Source organism: Sorex araneus, chromosome 2 (assembly GCF_027595985.1).
Source record: "Sorex araneus isolate mSorAra2 chromosome 2, mSorAra2.pri, whole genome shotgun sequence".
NCBI lineage: Eukaryota > Metazoa > Chordata > Mammalia > Eulipotyphla > Soricidae > Sorex > Sorex araneus.
The window spans coordinates 168,078,744-168,095,233 of NC_073303.1; the positions used below are offsets into that span (position 1 = coordinate 168,078,744).

General features: G+C 42.6%; 2 protein-coding genes across 5 annotated transcripts in view; one reads left to right on the forward strand and one right to left on the reverse strand.

Moving 5' to 3' along the window:
• ZNF654 (zinc finger protein 654) overlaps window positions 1–5,560 on the reverse strand; it is a 108,456-nt gene extending 102,896 nt beyond the window's left edge. For both annotated transcript variants that reach the window (XM_055125122.1, XM_055125121.1), the window contains exon 1: window positions 5,274–5,560. In XM_055125122.1, coding sequence (XP_054981097.1) covers window positions 5,274–5,462 — 189 coding nt within the window. In that variant the 5' untranslated portion in view covers window positions 5,463–5,560. The remainder of the gene's footprint in view (window positions 1–5,273) is intronic.
• Window positions 5,561–5,763: 203 nt separating this feature from the next.
• CGGBP1 (CGG triplet repeat binding protein 1) lies at window positions 5,764–13,582 on the forward strand. Of its 3 annotated transcripts, none has more exons than XM_055125125.1 (3): window positions 5,764–5,898; window positions 6,604–6,827; window positions 9,782–13,582. In XM_055125125.1, exon 3 carries the CDS (start codon window positions 9,801–9,803, stop codon window positions 10,302–10,304), a length of 504 nt encoding a protein of 167 aa, XP_054981100.1. In that variant the 5' UTR covers window positions 5,764–5,898; window positions 6,604–6,827; window positions 9,782–9,800; the 3' UTR covers window positions 10,305–13,582. The 3 variants fall into 3 exon arrangements, with proteins under 3 accessions (XP_054981100.1, XP_054981099.1, XP_054981101.1); XM_055125124.1 differs by having other exon boundaries at window positions 5,773–6,000; XM_055125126.1 differs by lacking the exon at window positions 5,764–5,898 and adding an exon at window positions 6,049–6,425.
• Window positions 13,583–16,490: the final 2,908 nt, after the last annotated feature.

A 16,490-nucleotide genomic window follows, 5' to 3' on the forward strand; every position in this document is an offset into this window, starting at 1 on the left:
TCACAATATCAACTAAGATTGAGATAAAGATTGTATTTTTCTAAACAAACTTTAATTTCTCTAGAAGACATTAGGATTTATTTTATAAAAATGATTGGGGTTAGAGAGATGTTGGGAATTCATGCCTTTTGTTGTGAGAGGCCTGGGTTTGATTCCAGCACTGCATTAGTTTCCCAGTACCACCAGGAATAACTCCTTAGGACAGAGTAGCCCCTGAGCAAAAATCAGATGTGGTCCACACACACACATACATGAGGCCCTGGGGAGCTAACACAGACTTAATGTCAGGCCCACATAAACAATCTAAGAGATTCCACTCCCCCCCCACCTCCCTACACACACACACACACACACACACACACACACACACACACACACACACACACACACACCCCTTCCCAACCCTTTGCTCCCAGCGTACTTCTTACACACACACACACACACACACACACACACACACACACACCCCTTCCCAACCCCTTGCTCCCAGTGCACTTCTTACACACACACACACCCCTTCCCAACCCTTTGCTCCCAGCGTACTTCTTATACACACACACACACACACACACACACACACACACACACCTCTTTCCCAACCCCTTGCTCCCAGTGCACTTCTTAGGTAGTCCTAACAACAAGCCCCCCAAAATACGGTCAACCCTTTTTTTTCTGTATTTGAAAATTGGTGCCTGTATTTGAGGCACAATTACATTAGGTAATTGTGTTAGGTAGTCCTAACAACAAGCTCCCCAAAATAAGGTCAACCCTTTTTTCTGTATTTGAAAATTGGTGCCTGTATTTGAGGCACCAATTATATTACCTAGTACATGATGGCTACTTTAGAATTACTTTGGTATTTTTCCCCCCATTTAAGTCAGCATTACAGTCATATAATATCCACTAACAGTGCCAAAATTAAGAGTATACTTAGGAAACCACCAGCATCATTACCTACTTATGTTGAACCATAGAAAAGTTGTTGGGATTACCTTTTATATATAGTGAGATATTTAGCTACATCCCTGGCCTCTTTCCACTAGAGGCCAGTAGTAAGACCCCAATTAGGAAAATCAAGAATATCTCCAAATACTGTAAACTATCCCCCACAGAAAACCAAATTTCCAAAATATTATAACTGCTTTAGCAAATAATTACGTGAGTTTTTAGGAGTATTCTACTTTCCTAAATAACAAAAACTTTTAATGGTGATGTTTTTTCTTAAATTTACTTGTGGAATATTTAAGTGACCCACCAAATAGATTACTTCTAATGTCCCTCTTAAAAACTTTCAGAGGTCACTGGTGAAGAGATGGTGTTTGAATACGGTATTACTGAGACATAAACCTGAGAACTTTGTAACTTTCCACATGGTGATAAAATAAAAATAATAATAATTAAAAAAAAACTTTCAGAGGACATCACAAGAAAAACATTAATGTTTAATATTTTAACTTTTCAATGTGGTAGGTATAATATTGAACATTTCATATTCACTGTTTCATGCTTTTGAAACCTTCAAAGAACACTATTCGGGGCTGGAGCGATAGCACGGTGGTAGGGCGTTTGCCTTGCACGCGGCTGACCCGGGTTCAAATCCCAGCATGCCATATCCGCCAGGAGTAATTCCTGAGTGCAGAGCCAGGAGTAACCCCTGTGCATCGCCAGGTGTGACCCAAAAAGCAAAAACAAAAAAACAAAAAAAAACACTATGTAAGGAAAAATTTTTTGGTTGTAGTTTTGGGGTCTACCTGGTGCTGCTCAGGATTTACTTCTGGCTCTGTTCTGGGGATCACTCCTGGTGGTGCTCAAGGGGCCATCAGTGGTGGCAGGGATCAAGCCCAGGAAGTGAAAGACAAGCACCTTAACCCTTGTGCACTCTCTCCCATCCCAGTAAGAAACAATTTTACAGGCTACATTAATCAAAATATCAGAGTGTTTCCAAAAAAGGTTTTCCATCACTATCTGTATTCATTCTGACACTAAGCTAGGAAGAAAAATAGCTTAATCTGCTTAATTTATAATTCATGATTAAAATTTTGCAATGTATTCAACATGATAAGTTGAATTATTATAACCTCTCCAGTAATTAGGAAAATGTTCACAATACCTAACAATGAACCATTTTTTCTTGAAGTATTTTTAATATTATAGCATAATGAAAGAATACTTTTAATTTTTAATTATGATTTCCTGAGTACTTTCAGTAACTGTTTTTCCTCTTTGCAAAAATCTGCCCCCCCCAAAGAAAAAATACTTAGTAATTACCTAAGGACTTATCTGTACCTTCAATCTACCTTTTTCAACTGGACATTGAAGGTTAGGTTGAAATCCCACCCTATCTGCCTACTGGAACCATAATAAAATTAACCTGTTCAGGTCAGGCCTTAGTTTGAACTATATAATTGACATAGTAAGACCTATCTGAATAGCTTAAGAGGTCCTCATGAAAAAGTACTTTCCCCTTTCTTTCATCATCAGAGGAAATTAACTATCAGTTAAGGACCAACAGGCTTAAGCATTAGTAGAGAATATACCAACTAGACCCACGGAAAGATGTGATAGGGGCAATTAGTCCATTCAATATAGCACCCTGTAATTATTTGGAAATCAACACTTTTTATCTCCCAAACTTATCTTCTCAAAAATTAGTTGACATTTCAGAGTCTTTTGAGATTTTACAATTACTGGTATTGTTTCTTAAAAAGGTATTTCATCAAAGAATTTCACCAGTATTTCATCAAAGCACTGAATACATGGAAAATTTATTACTTACATTATCTACTGTCTGATATCTTACTTTTCCTTGTAGTAAAGACACAAAAACTCCTCTAAAAGTATTCCTTCCTCTCTCCCTTCACCCACATATCAAGTCCCAAGAAATGTTGATTCAAATTTTCTCTGAAAGGAACAAAATAAATTGGAGTTTTTCCTCTCAACACAAAGTGGGGTGTATAACAGTTAACTATCATCCACCCAACTGCGTATTATTCATGTTGATTATTCAAGATTAAATCACTTGCTAATGAATATAATTTAATATTACTCAGAATATTTGGAAGCCAAATGTTTTTAACAAGAAACTTGAGGAGTTATATGATTCACTCCCTTACTAGCAAATAAAATGCACCACCATATTACAACTATAATTAATGAATAAAATTGAACTTAGTACAGATCATTTTTATTCCATGTTTTAATTTTAGAAAAAGACTTGACAAAGTTCACCTGCATGATGAAATCAGTACAGGAACTCTAAGCAGATCTACTGGTAATCTAGAGCATTTAAAACATGATAAAATTTCAGATAAAAGTTTTAACCTGAAACTTTGTCAAAATAACTCATTAATCAGAAATTTAAAAGTTCATTGATTTTAGTGTTTATTTCCTTGGACATTAAGAAGGTACTTTTGTAAGACGTTTTTAAGAATCATTCAACAAAATAAGAGTGGTTAAAAATCCTCCAAAATATTCTGGTCCTCAAATTTCAAATTCTACAGCAATTAGGTAAGTATCATGAAATCAAGTAAACTTACAAAGTCAAATGGAAATAAAATCAGCAGCTCGTTAATGATTTTAAAAAGTACAACACAGAAAAAAAGATTGAGTATATTTTAAAAGTTCGCTGTAATCTTATTTTAAGTTGAAAATCCTAGATTAAAAAAAAAATCTACCAATAACATGTTTTCTAGATTTAACATGACAGCTATAGTCAAGTCAATGAACCTCTTAAATCCAATATCAATAAGCAAATATACAGTTTTTAAAAAGTTCCTAAGTAGAACTGTCAAAAAAGAATAGCAGACTCTTCATACCAAGATAGTTTCTTGGTGGGAAAAGGGGGTGTTATCAGAGGGAATGATGAAATCAAATGATAAATTAAATAAATTAAAAAGGTCGATTCCATCCTATTTGACAGAAGAGGAAACTGAAGGCACAGAGAGGTTAAGGTAAGACTACAGAAGGTGGAGGAGCCTACACATTCATGATAACAACCAGTTTTTAAAGCAATGGAGGGAGGGAGGGAGGGAGGGAGGAAGGGAGCAGAGAGATAAACCATCGGGTAGGGCAGTTGCCTCGCATTCGGCGGACTAGGGGTTCAATCCCCAACAGCCCATATGGTCCCCTGAGCCATGCCAGGAGTGATCCCTGGGCACAGGGCCAGGAGTAAGTAAGGCCTCTGAGCCGCCGGGTGTGGACAAAATCCCCCCAAAATAAATTTTAAATTCCAAAAGAGCAAAGGAGCAGCAAAGAAGCAGTTAATATTTGCAATGGCATGAGATACATTCTATATATTTAAGTAGCCGTGAAAGAGGTGACACGCGTTTGACCCCCGCCCCCCCCCCCACGAGCACTTTGTTTGATGCGCTAATACTGGACTGTGGTCAAACACTTTGAAGCTACTTCAACTCTTCGTGGCAGCTGACCGAGGAGAGGATGAGTGACACAGCTCAGACATTTCACGAGCTAAATTAAAATCCCCGGGAACGTGGGCGCCGCGAGGAGAACGAAGGAACAGAGCACGGGGCGGAGGGGGGGGGAGGAAAACTTCTCCCCCACCCCACCCCACCCCACCCCACCTCCCCCTCTCCAACGGTGTCATTAGGAGGGCGCCGGGGACGTCGGGGGCACGGGGAGGGGTGCGGGAGGGTGGTCAAGAGAAGGGCTGATGACAAGTCACACCGCCCGCGCCCCACCTACTACTGAACCCCCCAACCGCGGAACTGGTGCACAGGGGATGACAGAAGAAGACCCCCTGCGCGGGGGAGGGGTGCGGATGACAGCAAAGGGGGCGGCCGAGAGACCGCCTGCCTCCCACCTCCGACAAACTGGAGGGTGCGCGGGGGGGGCTTGCGGGGGGGGCCACGGGGCGGCGGCGAGAACACGCTCGTCGGCCGGCCCTAGACGAGGTGCGAAGAGCGCAGGAAGCCTCAGAAAGGCGGGACCCTGGGGCAGAAAGGGGTTCGTCCGGGGTACGGGTGGGGGGGGTGGTTGCCCATCGGTCCGGAGCTTTCCTGCCAGCTCATCCTACCCCCAGCGCCGACAAACTCTCACTTTCTCCGCCACCCTCCACCCGCGGGTCACCCGCGTTCCGCTCCCCGCCCCCCACCCCAAGCCGGAGGGAGGCTGTGGGGGGAGGGAAGCTTCACCCTCGCTCTCCTTGTGCGGCGGCTGGCGGAGAGAAGATTCCGGCAGAGGAGGGGGGGGCCGGCAGACGCCGGGGGAGGCCCGACCCCCCTGTGACAAGTCCGGGCGACCGACGGGCGCCTCACCTGACAGAAGCGTCGGCAGTAATCCCGACTGCTGATCCCGACGCCGCCGTCAACGTAGCTGCCGCCGCCAGCACCACCGGCGCCGCCGTCTGCACTTCGGAGCCCCGCAGGACCAGGCGGCGACTCCACAATGGCCACTAGTTCTTCTCCGAGGCGTTCGGCCTCTTGGTCGCTCTCTTCCTCCGCCATGAGGCTCTCGCCGCCCAGCGCGTACCAGCCCCTGCGCCGCCGCCGATGTAGCTGCCTCGGCTAACCTCCTCCTCCTCTGCTTAGTTCCCTCCCCCTTCCCTCCGCCCCAGCCGGACAGGGGCCTCTCGGCTGGCTCTACTTCCGGCTCCTCCCACCCACGCCCCCAGTTGCCATTGGAGCACTCCAGCCGCCACTCAGCTAGATGCCCGCCCTTCCTTAGCCATTGGCCAAATCGGCCATCCGTTTGCTAGCGCCGCGATCCGTTGGTCAAGGCTGCTCGGCGGTTGCTGGGGACCGCCTACGAGCTTCGCCAGAGGCGGCGCAGGAGGACGGGGCGCGGCGGGGGACACGGAGGCCGCCGCGGGGCTCGATCGGGCGACGGCGGCGGCGGCGGCGGCGGCGGCGACGGCGGCGGCGACGGCGGCGGCGGCGGCGGGTCCTCCTCCTCTCTCAATCCTTTGCTCCTCCTTTTTTTCCTCCTCCCTTCCTTTCCGGCCGGGTCTCGTCCACTTCCCCTAGCGGCCGCCCCGAGCCTACGGTACCACAGAGCGAGGGAGGCCGAGGGTGGGCCCGGCCGTTGGTGTGGGTTTGGGGCCCGGGGCCTTCCGTCCTGAAGCGCGAGCCGGGGGCGGGGCCGGGACGCCGTTGTCGGCGGCGGGAGGAAGAGGGAGGAGACGGGAAGCCTGACAGCGGCCGCCTCCGCCAGGCGCCGGCCGCCTCCTCCCCCGAGACTGCCGCCAACTCGGCTGTCGAGTTCTCGGGCCCGCGGCGGGCAGCGGGGACGCGGCCCTGGCGCCGGGCGCCGCCGGCGTGCCGGGCTCAGCGCGGGAGGAGGGAAGCCAGACGCCGGGGACGTCCCGCGCCCCGCCTTACCCTCCCCCTCCCGAACCCTGGGCCCCGGGGCGCGCGGGGGAGCCCAGCGGGGCGGCCCGCCGCGCCGGAGCCGGCCTGACGAGCGCCGGGGTGGGTCCCGGGGGGGTGAGGCGTGGAGGAACCCCCCAGAAAAGCGTAGTTATCCGGACACCTGCGCGGTGGCTGGGGCCCGACGTCCCCCCTCCCTTTCTCCATCCACCCTGCTGGCCCTCCCCCTCCCCCATTTCTAATATTTTCTTTTTTCTCGCTCTTTTTCGTGTTTTTGCAGTGAAGGCATGACTTCCCGGCACCGCAGGGAAAACGGGGTGCAAGCCCAGAAACTGTTTCCCCACCACCACTTGTTGAAAATCTGAGTGCGAGGCGCCTCGGGATTTGAAGCTGCGGCGGGGGGTGGAAAAAAAAAAAAAGTGGCCGCGAGTCCGCGCGCCTCCCGCTCGGCCCTGGAGATCCTGCGCTGAAGGAGCGAGACGGAAAAAGCTGGAAACGCAGCCGGTAAACGTTGGCTAGAAAACTTGACCTAACTTTTGATTTTTCTTTTCTTTTTTTTTTTTTTTTTTCAATGTCGTCTCTCCGTGGCCGGCCAATTGCTGTCGGTTGGTTCTTTGACGTCCTGGTTTTCTTGAAAGGGTCTCTTGTCTTCTCTCAAAACGCACCGTGGTTGGGTTCTGTAAGAGCGAGCATCCTCTGCTGGGTGCACGTTTGATTCTGCAGGGACATGGGCAGAATTGGGAAAGTTCCAGGACTCTGGAAGATACAGGTCATTACCACGAGCCCAAGTGACTGAGCATTTTTTCCGGCATATATGCACGTTTTGCTCCATGCACGTTTATTTAGTGTCTGATAGTGGGGGATCAAAATATTTAGAGGCGAGGCCGTTCACCAGGCAAGACCTAGGCATGGCAAGGCCAAAATATTTAATGTTTTAAGAGGGGCTGACTTGCCGGAGGACGATAAAACTACCGTTGACTATAAAACTGGGATAGTATTTCATGAACTACTCACAAGGGAAGAATTAGATATCTTGGCAAGAGTCTATCAGATACTTAGCACATGAAAACCATGCATTAAACAAATGTTTGTTTAAAAAACATAGAATTGAGCCTATTAAAGCCTAAGCTTTATTATGTTTTCCAGAGTGCATGTGAAATATTAAGCCCTTTTCTGAATTCTTTAGGTCTCTAGGTGCTTTACACATTTGACTGTTCAAATGAAGATTTTTTGAGGGAAAATTTTACGTTTTCAGGCCATTCTCTAGTATGTTATTACAAGAAAAAAGTCTTTCGTTTCTGATAGCATTTATAAGGCACACTCGGGGTTTTCTGCAATCTGTTTATTCAGAGCAAAATTGCATTTGGAACTCAATCGATTCTACTTGTTTATACGGTCAGGGTGGATTGGTGGGCTACTACCCATCTCAGTTCTCTCAGGTATTGTGCCCCTGTGTCAATCCTCTGCTTGGGAACCTTGTGGTAGAGGGGATTTAACCTACAGCAAGTGCCCTACCAATTGGCCAAGTTCATTTTAATTTTGGGTTTTTTTTTTCTTTTTTTCTTCAATTCTTGAGTCACACCCAGCCATACTTGGGTTACTCCTGGCAGTATATGGAATCAACACAGGTCTGCTGCATGCAAGGCAAATGCCTTATCCACTGTACTATCCCTCTAGCCCTCATCATTTTCATAATAAGAGCTTAGCCTGGATGCATGGCCCCTGGGGAAACAAGTATTTCTTATAAGAACATGGTAGTAGAATAGTTAGTTCAGTGCTTGCCACTGCCCACCTGCCTACGGGTTCTATACCTAGTATCCCAGTTGTTCCCCTGAGCACTGCCAAGAGACATTCCTGAGTGCAGAGCCAGGAAAAAACCCTGAGCATCACCAGGTATGGCCCATAAACAAAACAACAACAACAAAAATTATTACTTTTGTCAGGTTTTTGTGTCTGTTACATAATTTTGGCAGTGGTCATAAGAACCAGAATTAACCAAGAAATAATTGAATACTTCTTAATAATTCAGTAATTGGAAAATTAATAAATAATTGGAGAAACAGTGAAAATGACTTTCCAACAAATTTGCAAATGGGTATCTGTCATAAATTAGCTATTATGTTAAAATCTTTTTAAATTTAATGCATAAAATATTACAATTATTAGTCTTTAATGGAGAAAGGGTGAATAATGCAATTTTGATTATCACCTTTTAGAAATCTTTGGAAAATGTATATGTACGTTTTCAAAATGGCTTGCTGAAGAGGTAACAGAGCTTAGGCATCTGCATTTCCTGCAACTGACCCCACTTTGAATCCCCAGAACCACATATGATCAAGGTTCACTTCTGATCACAGAGTCAGGACTAACCTCTAAACACCTAGTTGCACCAAAAAAAAATTAAAATAAGCTTGATTTGCATTCTATATTTCCATTTTAAATTTTAATGTCTTTCGGCTGGAGTGATAGCACAGAGGGTTGGGTATTTGCCTTGCATGTGGCTGACCCAGGTTCGATTCCCAGCATCCCATATGGTTCCTGAGTACAGAGCCAGGAGTGACCCCTCTGCATCGCCAAGTATGACCCCAAAAAAGCAAAAAAAAAAAAAAAATTAAATTTTAATGTCTTTGTGACTGCTGTTAATTACATTTAAATTTGATTTTTCTTTTTACTTCCAAGAACAATTTGGAAATTCACGTTCACATGACATTATGCTGTTTTATGTCCACCTTTTTTCACAATTTCCTACAATTGTGTACCTAAAAGCATTTATTCCAAACTGTGAAAGGTACAGAAGTCTTTCAAAATTAAATGTCTGGGGACCAGAGTGATAATGTATGGTTTAAGTTGCTCGACTTACATGTAGGCAACTCAGTTCAATCCATGTCACATATGTTCCACTTAGGCACCACCAGGAGTAAACCATAAGCACAAGCAGATATAGCCCAAACCCTTCCTCCCCCAAAAAAATCTAAATTGAATCAGAGTAATATAATAATATTCCAAATATTGAACTTAAGATCAGATTTTCTTGAGTAGTGACATGAAATAGTTGAAGTTCTGACTTCAAGAATGGACCTATTTATTAGCAATTTGCCTTCCCTTTCAGTATCTTGGGCGAGTTAAGTCTTAATGGACACACTGTACATTTTGGAGTTGTTTTCTTATTTTGGTTTTTAGTTTGGGGTTCTCCCCAGCGATGCTCAGGGATGCTCTGTACTCAGGAATTACTCCTAGAGGAGCTTAGGAGGAAGATGTGGGATGCTGTGAATCACTGGGCCAGAAGTGTGCAAGGCAAACGTCCTATCCACTGTACTATTGCTCTGGCCCCTGCATGTTAATTTGAATTTAGTTTCCTGAAGATTTTAGTTTAAAAATATTTGTATCTGGTATTTATTGTAAATTATCTTTTCCAAATGGACTGTTGTAACAATTATCTTTATTTCCTTGTCTTTAAGAGCCTTGTTTAAAATCAGAATGGAAAGATTTGTAGTGACCGCACCACCTGCTCGAAACCGTTCTAAGACTGCTTTGTATGTGACTCCTCTGGATCGAGTCACTGAGTTTGGAGGTGAGCTGCATGAAGATGGAGGAAAACTCTTCTGCACTTCTTGCAATGTGGTTCTGAATCATGTTCGCAAGTCTGCCATTAGTGACCATCTCAAGTCAAAGACTCATACCAAGAGAAAGGCAGAGTTTGAGGAGCAGAATGTAAGGAAGAAGCAGAGGCCCTTAACAGCATCTCTTCAGTGCAACAGTACTGCGCAAACAGAGAAGGTCGGTGTTATCCAGGACTTTGTGAAAATGTGCCTGGAAGCCAACATCCCACTTGAGAAAGCTGATCATCCAGCAGTCCGCGCTTTCCTATCTCGCCATGTGAAGAATGGAGGATCCATACCCAAGTCAGACCAGCTGAGGAGAGCATATCTGCCTGATGGATATGAGAATGAAAATCAACTCCTCAACTCACAAGATTGTTGACAAGGAAGTTACCACCATTGTGATCAAGATAAATAATGTGGAGTATTAAAGTTATGTGTTGATTGTGTGGTTCATTTTTATATTTATTTCATTTAAAATCATGTGATGCAGAATAGTTTTGCAATGTGTATATAGTTGCAGGCAAAAACAAAACCTCACTGCAAAACTTAATTTTGTCACCAATGGTGTTAAACAAAATTTAGGGATTAGAGTGTGTTTCATACCTGAAACCTGATGGTTATCTTTAAAATTGATGGTTTTCCTCTTGAAATATTTGTGCATGGAAGTACTGCCCTGCTTTTTACCTTGTTGCCATGTATGATTATTCCTTTGATTGAAAACTAATCTAGGAAATAGAAATTGCTGCCAGGAAACATCATTCACAGTAACTGAAAAGGAATTATATCTGATTAGAGCATCTTCTTCAGAAAGGAAAGGATGGTGGGAGAGTTCTTGTTATCTTCAGATTCCTAGCAGAAAATGAGTTTATTTCAGAGTATGCTCTACTTGTATATGATAGTTACTGAACTGTTCATCAGTTCCTCACTCTTTTCCTCCTTCTTAACGGCTTATTGTATTTAATAGCAGCTTTAAGTGACCAAAAGACTAGAATCTTTCAGTATCAGTGCCAAATGGCATAGGGAATTTTGCAGTGACAATTTTAGTCTCACTATAAACGCACATTCTTTTAACCTTAACTTAGATTTCAAGCATCATCTTAAATTTGCAAACTTTTTTTTTTTTCAGTATCTTGGTATATAAAGATAGTGATATTGGCGTTTTTATTTAAGCAGACATTTTATTATTGAATTTTCAGTTTTTGACAGTAGTAACTTTTGGTTAACATCAAGATATTAAAATTTCTCTGGTTTTATAAGTTTAGGTAAATAGAAACAAGTTTATTTTCTTTCACTTATATGTGCTTTGCCTTGTGCAAGGTTTTTAAAGGTGGATGGTAAATACTATTTAGAAATATTGGCAAGATTTTTGTAGTGGAAATCTGGCAATGTCCTGCATAACTAGGTGAGGAATCTTAAAGGTCAGCCATGTTCTGGAAATGATCTCTCTGAACCTCACTATTCTATAAAGTTATCAAAGTAGCTTAGCTCAGTTGTGTCTTCTCTATTGGAGACTGATTTTTTTTTTCCAGAAATTGAAAGCTGAAAATTGGACTAGAGCTTTAAAAAAACCTGAAAATATTCAAGTTAAAAATATTTACAAAATATATTTCTATTACAAGGTACTAACAAATGATGCCCTATGTGACTTAGAGTTTCTTTGAGGTCATTTTACTACAAATCTTCATTTTTTAAAAAAACCAAAGTAAGAAAAAGGTTAGATTTTCTATTTTTCAGAAACAGCTTTCTATGCCTAAGTTTCCTTTACAAACAAGTTCCTAGTTCAAGTTGTCAAAGTACCCATCTGGTTTTAGGTTTTATGTGGGTGTTTTGTTTTCATTTTAAAATAAGCCTGCCACCAAAAAAGTATACACATACCACTTGTCAAAATTTGAACTACCGGTTTTTCTCATGTTCAGTTATATTAAAGTAGCGCAGTAAAGCCTATGATATTGTTGCTCATTGATAAAGCACACGTGGAGACCAGCAGCAAAACATAACAAAACTGTACTTTGCTTTTACTTCTGTGCTAGGGAGTCTGCAGGCAACCATGTTAAATATGAATTGTCTAAGATCTAAAAAGCTAGGAAAATAATTGAGGTATTGGCGTTTCAAATTACAGAAACTTAATCATTCTAATTTTTCAAAATCCCAATTTTAGATTGCTCTGTTGTTTGGGTATTAATTTGCACCACCAGCGCAGGCAGTGGTGAATATCTTTTGGATAGTCCTATGCAGTACCTGATACTGTACTAATAAAACACCAGTAATTAATAGTTTCTCTACTGACTTGATCATTTCGGTCCTGTATATCTCAATGTATTTCTCCAGGCTCCTTATCCCCACATACACTATATAGAGGGGCATAATCCAACCTTTTGTTAGGGTTATATCATGTCCTTAGAAACATTTTCCATCCTGTTATAGCCATTTGATATTTCGTTACTGATTATGAAATCTCATTCTCTAAACTTGTTAACTTTATCTCAGTGAGAAGGCAAAATGATTGTTTTAGCCTGTGCAAACTGGTACCAATCCGTGAATCCATGGTTGGCATATGTTAGATAAGAAATGAGAATGTCTAAGAGACATATGCTGCTGTGGAAATGTAGTGGACATGTGTACAGAAGCTTTCAATCTTAACTAGTGTTAGTGTGATGCTATACTATTGGAAAAATAGCATTTTTCTATTTTATAAGTTGTATGCATAAACATAAGATTTGTAATGTTTCATTTATAGACCGCCTCTTCAACACATGCTTACCTGTTAATAGCCTTTTCTCGAAATATGGTAGTATGTCTTCCAGAATTTCACACTAGTAAATAGTTCCTAGCTTGTTGAAATGTTAAATTCCTTGTTGGTTTCTTTTGATTCAGGGCCATATAGCAAACCTGAAAGACATTGTAATCATTTCCTACAGGGTGAAAACTTAGAATGATTGTGTATGAGAGCCTATATAGTTATTTTATTCATTTATCATCTTTGAGTAAGACTTGGGGTGGGGGGGGCTATTTGATGGTTTTGGCCCTTTCGAATTTTCTGGGACCAGAAATCTAAAGGAAAAAGTTCTGCATCACAAAATTGTTGACACTTGGTATTGCTCTGAAGTTTTCATTGCTTTAAAACTGTTGGTAATAGTTGGTGAGATCTAGCAGAAAGTTCCGTGTTAAGATATGTGATTGAAAAACACTTTAAAATTTAAGGTGGCTCAAAATGAAAGCCAGAACTCTTGGCACCAAAATTCATTATTTTGGCTCTCTGGTTTGACTTGCCCTGGCTACCATTTTCGTAAGCTTCAAAACATGTTCATTAAACAGATCTGTAATATAATTTCAGTGGAAATCTTAACCTGAAATTGCTTTAACTTCTGGTCAGCACTGATTAAAATGTGAATGTGAAGTGGCTATCTTAAACTTTAGTTTATTTCAGTCCATGCTATCATAGATTTTTGAGGTAAAAATGCAATTCCTTTCTGGTGGTATCCTACTTGTATCCAGAATACTGTATTCATTAAAACTTTACTATGTTCATTTTTGTATACCCATGCTTTTTTTTTTATCTTATATTTTTGCTCATGCATGTATCCTCGGTATAAATGTCACTTTTAAAGTTTTGTCTTTGTGACTTTTAGAAATAAATTTCAAAAAATTGTTTTGGAACATTTTGGAAGCAGTTTTGTTTTGTGAGTCTATATATTTAAAATTTCAGAAGATCGACAGAATTATGCTGAATTTTAGCCTCCAGCTTGTTAAATTCTTTGTTGGGATTATTACACCTTGAATTCAGTGTAAACGTATTCCCTCAAATCATTCACAGTTTGATGCAACAAAGATCTTTTTTCTTCAAATTATATATGTCACATTTCAATTAGCTTTTCACTACAGTAAAGAGAAAACTTGTTTTTTCTTTGCCTTCTGTTTGCTGCTCTGATAGTCAGGAGTGACACTTGGTCTTGCTTGGTTGGTTGTACTCATGTATCAGCCTAGGTGTTTGCATGTTCTGGTTATATTGCACATCATGTGGAGTGGGGTGTGGGAGGGACTATTTTTATTTTTTTTTTTTCATGTTTGAGTTTTTTTTTTTTTAAATTTATTTTTAATTAGAGAATCACCGTGAGGGTACAGTTACAGATTTATACACTTTTGTGCTTATACTTCCCTCATACAAAGTTTGGAACCCATCCCTTCACCAGTGCCCATTCTCCACCACCCGTAAACCCAGTGTCCCTCCCACCCTCCCCAATCCCATCTCCCCCCCACCCCACCCTGCCACTGTGGCAAGGCATTCCCTTCTGTTTTCTCTCTCTAATTAGCTGTTGTGGTTTGCATTAAAGGTGTTGAGTGGCCGCTGTGCTCAGTCTCTAGCCCTCATTCAGCCCGCAACTCCCTTCCCCCACATGGCCTTCGACTACAATGTAGTTGGTGATCGCTTCTCTGAGTTGACCTTTCCCCGGAACGTGGGGCCAGCCTCGAAGCCATGGAGTCAACCTCCTGGTACTTATTTCTACAGTTCTTGGGTGTTAGTCTCCCACTCTGTTATTCTATATACCATAGATGAGTGCAATCTTTCTATGTCTGTCTCTCTCTTTCTGACTCATTTCACTCAGCATGAAACTTTTCATGCCCATCCACTTGACTACAAAATTCTTGACCTCCTTTTTTCTAACAGCTGCATAGTATTCCATTGTATAGATGTACCAAAGTTTCCTCAACCAGTCATCCGTTCTGGGGCATTCGGGTTTTTTCCAGATTCTGGCTATTGTAAACAGTGCTGCGATGAACATACATGTGCAGATGTTGTTTCGATTGTACTTTTTTGCCTCTCTGGGATATATTCCCAGCAGTGGTATTGCTGGGTCAAATGGGAATTCAATATCTAATTTTTTGAGAGTCGTCCAAATTGTTTTCCAGAAGGGCTGAACCAGTCGGCATTCCCACCAGCAGTGAAGAAGGGTCGGGAGGGACTATTTTTAATACCAGGACTCCTAGACAGTAGAGGCACTGGAACTGCTCAGCACAGGTAAGTGACACCAATGATTGAACTTTCTTGTGTGTGTGTTTGTTTGGGGCCACACCAAGCAGTGGTCAGAGGTTATTCCTGGTTCTGCACTCTGCATTTGGAAATCCTGGCAGGTTCCAGGGACCATATGGGATGCTGGAGATTGAACCTGGGTGGACCACATGCATGGCAAGCGCCTCACCCGCTGTACTCTCTCCAGCCCTTATAAAAATTTTAAATCACATCTAAAACCCTGTGAAGTGTATTAATATTTCAGGGGAATGACAGTTAAATTAAGTCTTTGAATTCAAGAAGCCAGACTTGAACCCTGCCATTAGTGATCTCCTTAGTACTGCCAAGAGTGTTGCCTGCACACGAGGCAGTAGTGTGCAGCACTGAGCACCACTGAGTAGGCTGTCCTCACCCCACTCCTCGCCCCCAGATAAAAGCTCATTTGATATGCAAGAGATGTCATATTACCACTATTATGGTAATATGTAATATCATAATTACAACTTAGCACTTCTCTATAATGTCTTAATTTCCTATTTCGGGAAACGTGTTAGAACTGGAACTCATTTATTATCTGTTGATTATTCCATGATAAATGTTGGGATTTTGGAACTTGTGTCATTTTTTTGCTTTTGTTTTTGGATCACACCTCGCAGTGTTCAGGGAGTATTCCTGGCTCTTCATGCAGGAATAACTCATGGCAGTGCTCAGGGGAACCAGATAGAATTCCAAGGATCAAACTCAGGTTGGACCCATGCAGATACCCTACTGAAGAGCTCATACAAGGCGTTAAGGATCTGCATGTGGTAAACAGTACCACTCAGGTCCCGGAACAATATCTTTTAACACTATCTGCTGAGGAATCACTGAGCATGCCCTCACTTCGACAATAGTAATTTCTTCAATTCTCATTACAGTAGTATCAGAGCAATCAAGAAGCAACTTTCAAATGGCCATTATTTTTTTCAATATATATTTGTAATTGAATCACCATGAGATACACTGTTACAAAGTTGTTCATGATTGGGTTTCAGTCATACAATATTCCAATACTATCCCTTTACTAGTGTACATTTTCCAGCACCAATGTCCACAGTTTCCCTCCCACACTCCCTCACCCCTGCCTGCCTCTATGACAGGCTCTCTCTCTCTCTCTCTCTCTCTCTCTCTCTCTCTCTCTCTCTCTCTCTCTCTCTCTCTCTCTCTCTCTCTCTCTCTCCTCCTCCTCCTCCTCCTCCTCCTCCTCCTCCTCCTCCTCCTCCTCCTCCTCCTCCTCCTCCTCCTCCTCCTCCTCCTCCTCCTCCTCCTCCTCCTCCTCCTCCTCCTCCTCCTCCTCTCTCCTTTCTCCTCTCTCTCCCGCTCTACTTTTGGACATTATGGTTTGCAATACAGATACTGAAAGGTTATCATGTATATTCCTTTACCTACTATCAGCACTCAGTTCTTGTCCAGAGTGATCATTTCCAACATTTTATTGTCATAAAATGGCCATTGTTTCTTAATTTTTTCTTCCTTACTCATTTCCATCCTCTCTTCCCCACAGATTTTTACTGCACA